Source organism: Megascapheus bottae, chromosome 2, assembly GCF_031878675.1.
Source record: "Megascapheus bottae isolate mThoBot1 chromosome 2, mThoBot2.hap1, whole genome shotgun sequence".
NCBI lineage: Eukaryota > Metazoa > Chordata > Mammalia > Rodentia > Geomyidae > Megascapheus > Megascapheus bottae.
This window is the reverse complement of record NC_143510.1, coordinates 82,109,641-82,121,637: the sequence shown is the minus strand read 5'-3', so window position 1 is coordinate 82,121,637 and position 11,997 is coordinate 82,109,641. Positions and strand designations below refer to the sequence as shown.

Below are 11,997 nucleotides of genomic sequence, written 5' to 3'. Positions count from 1 at the left end.
TGAAATTGGACCTGAACTGAGAAACATTTCCACCATTTGCTAGGGCAAGTGACTTCATCCTTGTGTCCATTTTGAAGAAATGGAGATGATTCCTATCTCAGACTAATAGAAAAAATTACACTAAGGCATGCAAAGAGAAGAAGGGGGAGGCAAAATGCGTCAAGAATTTAATGTATATCCTAGAAAATTCAGAAAAGTGAGCGAAGGGGTGGGGTGGAAAGGGATGAGTGAGAATGGTGAAAGAGATGACATTGATCACGATGCACTGTATCCCTAAACAGAATGGCAACTCCTTTGTACAATGATGTAAAGATAATCAAAATATTGCTTGAGAAACTTGACACTGGTTATTGGCAAAGGTGTCAGGCATACTGGTGTCTCAGAGGCCTTAACATTAAATACCATTCATCACCCCCCACCCCCACTCCAAGGGATCAGACAGACTGTAAGCAGCTTTAGAAAAAAGTTTACAGCAAGCAACAGCACAAAGTTCTTTCTCTCCTTCCCACCGGCTTTAAGGACAGACTCTGGACTCTCTCTGCACGTGTCACTCCCATCACCCATTAACTCATCACATAAGGACGATCTGAAAATCTCCACACCACATTTTCCTGTACGAACCTGAACTGTTGAACTGGAAAGCTGAACTTCAAGGCCTGATAATTGTTCTTTGACCTGCACTCTCCCCACCTCCTGCCCTCCTCCCCCGCTCTCCCCACGTGTCATTTAGGATAAAATCTGCTCCCTGGGGATTCTTTGGGGCTTCCTTTGTCACCTGCCCACGGGTCCCCAGCCTCCCAGCGGTGATTCCCCGGGGCCACCCCACACCTGGCAGTGCGGGGGGGGGGGGTCGGAGAGCTCTCAGGGGCGGAGCACGGAACCCTGGAGTCCCGAGGTTTGAGGGGGGCTCTACGGATGGCAGAGGGGCGCAGGGGGTTCCGGGGCCAGCGGGGGAGGGACTGAGCTCCTTACCTGGGCGCTGCGCTCAGGGGCCAGGGCGGACACCTAGGCGACGCCTGGAAGACGCCTCTGGTCGCCGCAGGACGCCACACCCCTGCGCCCTGGGTTTTGTTTCAAGCAAAGCCAAGGAAGTAGAGGCCGCGGCCAGCGCAGAGCCGGCACCCAGGCTGCGCGTCGCGGGGTCCCGGTGCGCGTCGCGGGGTCCCGGGTGCGCGTCGCGGAGTCCCGGGTCCCGGTGCGCGTCGCGGGGTGCATTCTCCTTGCACGCCCCCCGCCCCCCGCGCCCTCTCCGCCCTCACCTTGGGTGCGCGCAGGGCACCGAGCCCACTCCGCACCCGCGGCCATGGATGCGCGGCGGGACATCGGCGGCTTCGTGGTGTGGGACTACGTGGTGTTCGCGGGCATGCTGCTCATCTCGGCCGCCATCGGCGTGTACTACGCCCTGGCGGGGGGCGGCCAGCAGACCTCCAAGGACTTCCTGATGGGGGGGCGCAGCATGACCGCCGTGCCCGTGGCGCTGTCCCTCACCGCCAGCTTCATGTCGGCCGTCACCGTGCTCGGCACTCCCTCCGAGGTCTACCGCTTTGGAGCCATCTTCAGCATCTTCGCCATCACCTACTTTTTAATGGTGGTCATCAGTGCCGAGATCTTCCTCCCGGTGTTCTACAAACTGGGGATCACGAGCACCTACGAGGTATCGGCGGGGGACGCGGGAGGCCGAGCGGGAGTCCCCGGCGACCGCCGGCTTCATCCCGCCACTTCTCCTCCAGCCTGTCCTGGAAGAGGGATTTGCTTCCCCCCCACTGGCGCCCGCCTTTCTACTTTCTAATATCTTTGATTCTGGGGTCACAGTGGCCATTCCCTTTTCCAGGACACTAGGGAGGGAATTCACACCATCCTTCCCTACCCATTGGCAGATGCTCAGTTAAGTAGCTTTTGATCCAGAAGTTGCATGGAGCTTTGAGCGTGGGACCATGATTGAAATAGCCTTTTGGATCGCTTTCTTCATCTCAAAATTAAAACAAAATAAAAATAACAATAAAGGAAAATCACCCCATCTATTCGTCCAGTTGCTGGATGGATTAAATGAGATGATGTTAGTTAGGTGTAGCTTTTAGAATAGGGCCCCTCAGAAGGAGTGCATACTGGACAAAGATTAGCCATAATTCTTGCGGTGGTTATGATGGTGTTGGGGGTCACTGGGAAAATTAGCAGTGAGAATTCCTCAACAGGCACAGACCTATCATCCTGGCTATGCAGGACAGGGTTCAAGTAGCAACCAAAAAGTTAGAAGTGATGCTGTGGCTTAAGATGTAGAGCACAAGTGTGTGTTTAGGGGTGGGGGGGATGGTGTGTGTGTGTGTGTGTGTGTGTGTGTGTGTGTGTGTGTGTGTACTCCTAGACAGCACCCAGGCCTTGAGTTCAACTCCTAGAACTCGCACCCACACCCACACCAACCCACAATTCCTAAACAGTTCTGTTGCAGCCTTCTATAGGAAGGCGATTAAGGAGCAGTGCCTGTTATGTGCTGCTTAGGCTAGAAATCCTGCATCTAGTTTGGCTTAAGTCTGTTCCAGAGCTGATAAGTGGGAGAAGCTGTAAAATGGCTGTAAAGCTACTGTAAAAGCTACAGGGAGTCGTGAGGCCCAGTTCAAGTCTCCTCAGTGGTCATTTTCACCCAGAACCTGACTCTTGAGTTCCATGGACAAAGTCACAGAGTTTATGTCCTTGTTCACTCTAAGCCAGAGTCCCTGGAAGGTAGTTTCCTTCCGAGGTTGGTTTAATTGGTGCTGGGGAATGGTACATCGAGTGCTTGTAACAAGTTCTGCCTGGGCACTAGTGATGCCAACCAGGCCTGAGCACCCTGCACCCTGAGGCGGTTAGCATTGCCCTCCCCTCTCTCTCTCTCTCTCTCTCTGGTCTCTCTGTCTGTCTGTCTGTCTGTCTGTCTCTGTCTCTCTCGAGATTTCTGTGTCTCTGTCTGTCTGTCTGTCTGTCTGTCTGTCTGTCTGTCTTTCTGTCTCTGGTTTCAGGAGGAGGTCAGTCACCAGTCCAGGAGAGAGCAGGAGGGACTCTGTTTTGATGGGAGGTAACAAACTGGCTATTTTTTTTTTTTTTGTCAGTTATGGAACTTGAACTTTGGGTTGGGCACTGTCCCTGAGCTCTTCAGCTCAAGACTAACACTCTATCCCTTGAGCCACGGCACCACTTCCAGTTTTCTGGTGGTTAATTTTGGTGATAAGAGTCTCACAGACTTTCATGCCTGGCCTGGCTTTGAACTGTGACCCTCAGATTTCAGCCTCCTGAGTAGCTAGAATTGCAGGTGTGAGTCACTGGTGCCCGGCAACAAACTGGCTTTCTAAGATTATATTCAACTATCCGCTTTGCTTTTCTTTAAAATGACAACAACACCAAAACTATTAAAATGTATTAATTAAGAATTTAATGGGGAGGCAAAGTCAACTTAAATTCCAAATTCTGATTTGTTTAAGAAGACTGTGGCCACAGAATTCCAGCATTTAGCTCTTGGCTCTCTAGTAATTTCTCTTCTAAGTTTGTGTTTCTAATTACTTTTTTGTTATTAATGAATTAATTTCCTATGCCAAAGTTTGAACTCAGAACTTTCTGCTTTCTCTTGATTGGCTTGCTCCCTTGGCTGGTGTGCTACCACTCAAGCCCAGCATTTTGGAGATGGGGTCTTGTGGACTTTTTTTTTTTGGCCTGGACTAGCCTCAAATTGTTCTCCTCCAGATCTCAACCACTTGAGTAGCTACTATTGCAGATGTGAGCCTCCAGTGCTCAGCTTTGCAGTTACTTTCTTCTGAACAGAGGAATGTATGACTTTATCAGAAATGCACAATGGAGACTGGACAAGGCAGATGGGAGTTCTTGGTTTGAAGGAGATGTGAACATGTATTAGCAGATGTGAAGAATATTCCAGCCCTGTCATATATGAACTCCTGGTTTATGTTGCCTATATGAGTTACCTGATTGGATCTTCAGATGATCCAGTCACCCAGCTCTGAATTAACCAATTTTCACACTTGAATAATCTGGCAAGAGGAGCTCAGTCCTGCCCGATGAATGCTGATCTCATAATCACTGACCTGTGTCTCTTTGGAGTTTCAACATTAACCTGAGGAGAGACGGATTTATCAGAGGCATTCAGTGAGGGGAGGTACCTTAGCAGAGAGTCCAGCTAAAACATGATGCTTCACACTTTTAAATGTTTAATACATACTGGCCACTGGTCTACATGCTGATTATCTGACTCCACACTTTGAAAACATTGAGACACTGTAGGAACCTGATTTGGCAGAAACTCAAGAGCAAGTTAAGCTATCAGGAGCAATGTACAGCAGTGTGGAAACACAGTGGTTGCTTCTGAAAGTTCTAGTGGGTCTGTTATAGTCCTGAGAAGGGCGAATGCCTGTGCAGAGAGGACCATGGAAGTGGTTCAGAGTAAGTGAATTTAGTAAATGAATTATAGATATTAAACAGGGTTGCTAGACAGTTAGGGACAACATGGGTTACTGCTATCAATTGGTGATGACAAAGTGTTTCTTATGGAATAGTGTATTTATGGTTTCCTGCTATACAGAATGTGAAATCCAGCCATGAGCTAAGGCTCCCATGGCATTCTTGCTCAACTATAGAAGCTCCATATTTGTATTTCGATAGCTAAAAGTCACCTGATCACAATTCTTTTTAATCTGTTTATGATTGTCTTTAGACTGCCAGGCTATGGGTTGTGGATATAGCTCAGTAGTAGAGTGCTTTAAAAAAAAAAAGTAGTAGCAGGGGCCAGGAGTGTGGCCTAGTGGTGGAGTGCTTGCCTAGCATGTTTAATTCTTCAGTACCATATACACAGAAAAAGCCAGGAGTGGCACTCTGGCTCAAGTGGTAGAGCTCTAACCTTGAGAAAGTCTAAGAACAGTGTTCAGGCCCTGAGTTCAAGCCCTAGGACTGGCAAAAGAAAAGTAGTAGTACATTGAAAAGTAAAGTAGACCTGAACTTGAGAGGTGTTTAGTAATTTCCAGACTGACAAGAAACCCAATATAATTTGTTGTTTTTTGTAGGGTCCATCTTGTTCCAACTGAATTTGTGTGTTTGAGGAAATTTATTTAAAGTAAATTTTAAATTCTTTTTAATCCACAGTAATCTTAGTGACCCAAAGTTATCTAGTATCCTGAGGACTATGAGAGATCTCAGTTGACTGTGCGCATCTGGTAGTATTCTGTAGCGTTGTCTGTCAATTCTGGAACTATTCTCTGAGCTACTGAACAGAGACTTGAACTTTGGGTTAAGCCTCTAGGCATTTCTTCTGCCGTGAGTACAGTACCAGTGGCTGACACAGTCACAGATTTCTTGGATCTATCGCAGCTTGGTCTTGGGTGAATGTAAGCATAGTGATTTCTTTTTCTTTTTTTTTTTTTTTTTTGGCCAGTTCTGGGCTTGGGCTCAGGGCCTGAGCACTGTCCTTGGACTTTCTCAAGGCTTAGCACTCTACCACTTGAGCCTCAGCACCACTTCCAGCTTTTTCTATGTATGTAGTACTGAGGAATGGAACCCGGGTCTTCGTGCATCCTAGGGAAGCACTCTACCACTAGGCCAAACTCCTAGCCTGGCAGCATAGTGATTTTTAGATTAGCTGATCATACATACACATATACATATTATACATACACATGTATGTATAGATATACCCATCTGTGCAAGTGTTTTATCAATTATTTAGGTCAACTAAACAATTTAGTTCACTTTTACTCGTAGTTTGTTTTTTTTTTTTTTTAGTTTCTAGCCATTCAAAGAGCTAGAATTGCCTGAAAAAAGAAAAGGCTTCTGTTTATGCATGGCCATGCATGTGTAACAGAGATTTGCTAAAATGATTCTCCATCCAATGGTCTTGTTTATAGGCTTTAGAAGGTCTTGCTGTCTCTAAAACATCTTTCAAAATGTCCTTGAATGATTCTGACATGTGTTAATTCAGAATGCCCATGGATTTGAATCTAACTTGTTAATAGCTTAATCTTGAGTTTACCATATCATCCATTAATGCCTTGCAATGGTCTCCAAAATCTTCCAAATAGGAAATAATTACTACTGTTATGTTCATTATAAAAGAAGGAATGTGCGACATGGAAAGTAACAGCCTCAAGCTTCTGAATCAGAAGTGGAACTGGGTTAGGGGCTGGAATGCAACTCCTAGGATCCTATACTATTTTGTCTATTTCTTATCCATAAGATATTTTGGAGGGCCCTATCACATTCCAGTGTCACCTACTCACTGAGTCCTAAACACATGGCTAGACTGTACTTATTCATGTGATTATGTGCACAGATTCTAGAATCAGAGGTTCTAAATTTGTGTCATGGCTCTGCCAACAGTTAGGTTATAACCTTGCTGTCTTCTCCAACCTGGGCTTGCTTCAGAGTTATCGGGAAGACAAGGCACCCAGCAAGTAATCTTCATGCATGAGCTGAGATGGGTAGGGCAGAAAATATCTCATGTCTTTCCCTTTGAGTATTCCTTATTGCCAGTTTTTCATTTTTCTTCTGCGTTGTGACAAGACTCTTGTTAATCTCCATAACATGTGGTCATAATATTCAAGTTAAAGAACATCTCAAACCTTAGCTCCAAGAATCCTGACTCGACTGATAGGAAATAAGCATATTGTACTATAAGACATAGCTGCTTTCAAGGGGAGTAGAGAAATGGTTAAAGTCTTGACTTGGAACAAAAACATTCCAAAAGGATCACAAGTTTGAAGCCACTGTAGGCTACATAGAGAAACTTGTTTCAAAACAAAATAAAACTGAGCAAAACAACAACAAAACATTGACCTGGATGATTCAGGTAAACAAAAAAATATGTGTATATAATAGTAGGGTATGCAATGGGTGAGAAGATAAGTGAGCAGATTCTGGAAAGAATATGGCAGCATCTCAACTCCCTGCCTCCATCATCTGCTCCAATCACTTTACTTAGCATCTGGCCTCACATTGGGAAAAGACTCATAATTGGTTGCCATAGAGTCATGTGATCTCCTCTTATTCAGGAAAGGCAGGGCATTCGGACAATTTCATCAGCATTGCTGCAATAGGAGAAGGTTAATTCTCCCAGTGAAGCCAATGAAATGGACATATATTGAGAGAAGGGAGAAAACAACAGACTGCTTACTCTGAAAACCAAACCAAACAAACCAGAATACAAAACCATTTCCTAGTCTTTCAGGATTGTTCAGAATTATAGCTAGGGAATAAATCAGTTCCCGGTAGGGTTCAGTGATAAGGAAGTGTGTGGAGACGGGGGAGGCAGGATGGTGCTATTCTGTGCCCTAGTGATAGGGGTACACAAATTTACTTCTGTGTTCAAATCTCCCGAATTGTACTCTAAATAAAAGGCAATTTACCACACATAAAGAAATAAAATTATAAGGATGTGAAAACAGTACAAAAGCCCTTTACTGCTTAAACTTTTAGGGAAAAAACTATTATCCAAAGAATTCACATAACTGCTTTTCTTTTTTGACCACAGTACTTAGAACTTCGATTTAACAGATTTATTCGTCTCTGTGGAACAGTGTTCTTCATTGTTCAAACTGTGAGTAGCTTTCCATTACTTATTTTATCTTTTGCCATATGGATTTTTTTAAAGTGGGTCATGGGGCTTGGACTCTGGGCTTGGGTGCTGTCCCTGAGCTCTTCAGCTCAAGACTACCTCCCTATGCCTTGAGTCACACACACCACCACTTTTTTCTTTCTTCTAGTGGTTAATTGGAGATAAGAATCTCATGGTCTTTAGCGCCCAGGCTGGCTTTGAAGCGAGATCCTTAGATCTCAGCCTCTTGAGTAGCTAGGATTACAGGCATGAGCCACCATGCCCAGTCTTAGGCAATATTTTTAATCACTGGTATCGGTATGAATCTTACTTGGGAACATACGAAAGATAAAGAAGAGAGGTTGAGCACGGTGTAGTGATTGATATATGTCTATAATCATAATACTCAGGAGGCAGAGGCAGGATAATTATGAGTTCAAGATCAACTTGGAAAGAGCCTGTTTTTAAAAAGAGGAAAAAGGATGTTGAAAATATGAGGAAATGAAAAAGAAAAAAAAACACACTTGTCACTACACCTTTATACTTTAAGATTGTTAAACAGTGTTGCAACAAATGCTTTGCTTCCTGGAAAAACAGAGCAGTTTAAGTGAGTGTCAGGATTGTAGTAGCCAGGTATTGGTGGCTTAAACCTATAATCCTACCTATTCAAGAAGCTGAGACTGGAGGACCTTGGTTTAATGTCAGCCTGGAAAAAATGTTCTTGAGACTCTGTTTCCAATTAACCAGCAAAAAGCCATTCGGGAGGGATGGCTTAAGTGGTAGAAGGCCAGCCATGAACAAGAAAGTTGAAAGAGTGATGCCCTACATCCAAGCCCCAGGACCAGCTCAAGAGAAAAATAAAATGTAATATTCTATTGGTCAAACAACTGATATGTTGACTTAGGATATGTTCTCATCTTCTCTGCCTAGATGATGGTGACAGTAATGGCAATATTAGATGACAAAAATATTTGAGGGAGCTCTAGTGACTGACAGCGGGGATGCTAACATTGGAAAACAAGTTGTATGGGAGTTCCACGGTATTTTTTTGCAACATCATAAGTAATAGATATGAAAAAAACTGACAGGAAGACAGGAAGAAACATATATGCTTGCTTGGAAGCTTTCTTTTTTCCAGTCCTGGGGTTTGAACTCAGGGTCTGGGTACTGTCCTTTCTCAAGTCTAGAACTCTACCATTTGAGCCACAGCACTACTTCTGGCTTTTTCTGTCTATGTGGTACTGAAGAATTGAGCCCAGGGCTTTGTGCATGCTAGGCAAGCACTCTACTACTAGGTCACACTCCTAGCTCCTTGGAAGCTTTTTTTTTTTTTTTAAAGTAAATCCATTTATTTATTTGAAATAGGGAAGGGAAGGGGGGAAACAAGATGATTGGGAGGGAATGGGGGGAGGGAAAGGGGAACAAAAACATTAGAAAGGGTGTCAAGGTTTAAGAAGTAATGTACCCATTACCTGATGAATGTAATTGTATCCCGACAATAAAATACAATAAAAAATGTTGAATAGTAGGACTGAGTGGTGCCTTATGCCTGTGAACTCAACTACTTGGGAAGCAGATATGAGAGGATCACTGAAGTTGACCTGGGAGACAAATAATGAGACCTTATCATCATACAAATAAGCTGGCCATGGTGGTACATATTGGTATTCCCAGCCATTCTGGAAGCATAGCTAGGAGAACTTTGATATAAAGTCTGTCTTAGTATAAAGTGTGAGACCCTATCTGAGAAATAATTAAAATATAAAGGGCTGGAAACATGGGCTTAAGTTGGCTAGCAAGCAAAAAGCCTTGGTTTTAAAATTGCAGTATTGCCCCTTTACATTTAAAAAGAGTGAACTGTAAGACCGATTGAATTGAAGCAGTCACTGGACAGAGTGAAAAAACAGAATTATAGAGCCAGACACAGTGGCTTATGCCTGTAATCCTAGCTACTCAGGAGGCTGAGATCTGAGGATCTCAGTTCAAAGCCAGCCCCCGGGCACTAATGGAGACCCTAATCTCCATTTAATCACTAGATAATGGGAAGTGGGGCTATGGCTCAGGGGTAGAGTGGTAGCCTTGCTCTGAAGAGCTCAAGTGTTAAAGTCCTTCAATAACCACAAAAACAAACCCAAAACTAAAACAAAAACCCCTGAAATTCTACTTTGTTGTTGACTTTAGAGAAATAATACTAATTTATTTTATAGTCATCTAAATTCATGGATGTTATTGTTAATGTAACTCACTTGGCTTTTTCCTCCTCTTTTTCCTAGATTTTGTACACTGGAATTGTTATTTATGCCCCTGCTCTGGCTTTGAATCAAGGTACATTTTAGGGTGGTCAAAGAAATCACTTGTGGCTTGGGGTACATTTTCAGTAAGGCTTATTCTTTCTCGAAGAAGATAAAGGGATGGAAGGGTGCATCCGGTCACCTCTATCAGCTTTACAAAGGAAGTAAGATGTGTTTAGTGTCTGTTCTAACTTCTTGTAGTTTCTAGATGGATAGTTCTCAAATGTCAGCTGGTTAATAGAAAAGCTGAATTCATGACCAGTTATGAACCATATTAGAGAAAATACCCAAGTCAGTTAAAACATCAGGATGCGCCCAGTGACAAAAGAACAGCTGATTGTGGTGTCCTTGTAAATAAAGAGTGTGCTGATCAAGAGATTACTTCCAGTCTTTAGATCGGGACAGTTAAAAATACTGTGAAAATGTAATCATTTATTGAGGCAAAAGTTCCCGTTAGTCATGGCTTCAAGAGACTGCAGGGGAAACACCATGTCCTTTGAATTTTTATCAGTTGGAAGTGATTTGTAATCTCTAGAACTTCCTTACGGAATGGACAAATGTACTCTGTGGTGATTAAGAAAAACATGGTGCAATCCCTGGAATTCATATAACGAGGAGAAACTGTACTAAATCCACATTTCATTTTCTTGCTCTTGGGACAAGTATGGTAGTTCTTACCTCCCAGTCTGCCCAGTATGATAACATCATTATGAAAAGGAAGTCCATTACATGAAGTGCTCTTCACTCCTGAGTTGCAGGCATGTTCCAGGGCAATATAACCAAGATCAAGAACGGATCATTTCACATGTTCAGAAAGCAGCTATGGACTTTATAAGTTACCTATTGACTTGAAGTGTAGTGAAAATTGTTAGAGTTATAGAATATAGTTCTGGGCATAATCAGACCACTGGTTTTAATCTGTGAAAAAAAATCAAGGAGTTTATTCTTTTGTTTGTTTTATAACTGTATTTTTTTTTGTCTTTCCTTTCTTTGGTACGGAGGAGGATCGAACCCGGGTTGTTGCACATGCTAGGCAAGCCCTCTGCCACTGAGCTACATCTCAGGCTAGGGGTTCTGTTCTTACAAGGCTATATAACCATTGTCTTCCACACTAGAACCAGAGGGACTATATTCTGAAGGCTGGAATATCAATTGTGTCTTTGCTGTGACCAATACAGTCATGCAGGCACAGCCACAGTATTTAGTGTGCAACAGATGCTGATGAAAACCTTCTTTTACTGAATCAGAACTTAATACTTTCCAGAGCCAATCCTGTAAACACTGAGATGTGAGGATCGCAGTTCAAAGCCAGCCTAGGCAGAAAAGTCCTCATGACACTCTCATCTCCACTAAACTACTCAAAAAAAAAAAAATTCCAAAGTGGCACTGTGACTGAAGTGATAAAGTTCTAGCCTTGCGTACAAAGAGGCTATGAGACAGTGCCCAAGCCCTGAGCAAAAGCCCCGGGACTGGCAAAAAAAAGTGGGGGGGAGGGGAAGAAAGAAGAAAGAAGGAAGAAGAAGAGAAGAAGAGAGAATTATTCTTGGAGAAGAAGAAGAGAGAATTATTCCTAACTCATGATCAATTTTAGTTTGTTGTCCATTTCTGCCATTTGGTTATTTTTTTTTCTGTAAATCTCAAATGTTGTATCATTTCCTCCATATTTCATCATGACTTTACAAAATTGGAATAACAGCTTCACTTCTGGCTTTTTTGCTGGCTACTTGGAGTCTCACAGTTTTTCTTCCCCAGCTGACTTTGAACCATCTTCACATCTCAGCTTCCCTAGTAGCTAGAATTACAGGCATGAGTCACTAGCATTCAACTCAATTTATTTATTTAGTTTTTGGTCGTGAGACTTGAACTCAGGGCCTGGACACTCCCTATTGCTCAAGGCTAGGGCTAGACCACTTTGAGCCACAGCTCCACTTCTCTCCCTCCCACCCCCTCTCTTTCTCTTTTTGGTGAGTGATTACTTGGAGATGAGTCTGGGGGAAGGATGGAAGGAGGCATATCTTTTTTGCCCAGGCTGGCTTTGAGCTGTGGTCCTCAGATCTCAGCTTCACTGAGTAGCTAGGAAGGCAAGCATGAGCCACTGGCATCCAACTTAAACTTACTTTTTAATTCAAGTTGGTCTTGGAAAAA

At 43.5% G+C, this 11,997-nt stretch overlaps 1 protein-coding gene across 2 annotated transcripts in view; it reads left to right on the top strand.

The window, feature by feature from the left end:
• Window positions 1-935: 935 nt before the first annotated feature.
• Slc5a8 (solute carrier family 5 member 8) overlaps window positions 936-11,997 on the top strand; it is a 33,451-nt gene continuing 22,389 nt past the window's right edge. The window contains exons 1-3 of one of the 2 annotated variants that reach the window (XM_090328493.1): window positions 936-1,654; window positions 7,499-7,564; window positions 9,835-9,886. In XM_090328493.1, the coding sequence (XP_090184619.1) occupies window positions 1,304-1,654; window positions 7,499-7,564; window positions 9,835-9,886 (469 nt within the window). In that variant the 5' untranslated portion in view covers window positions 936-1,303. The remainder of the gene's footprint in view (window positions 1,655-7,498; window positions 7,565-9,834; window positions 9,887-11,997) is intronic. The other variant, XM_090328494.1, reaches the window with a different exon arrangement.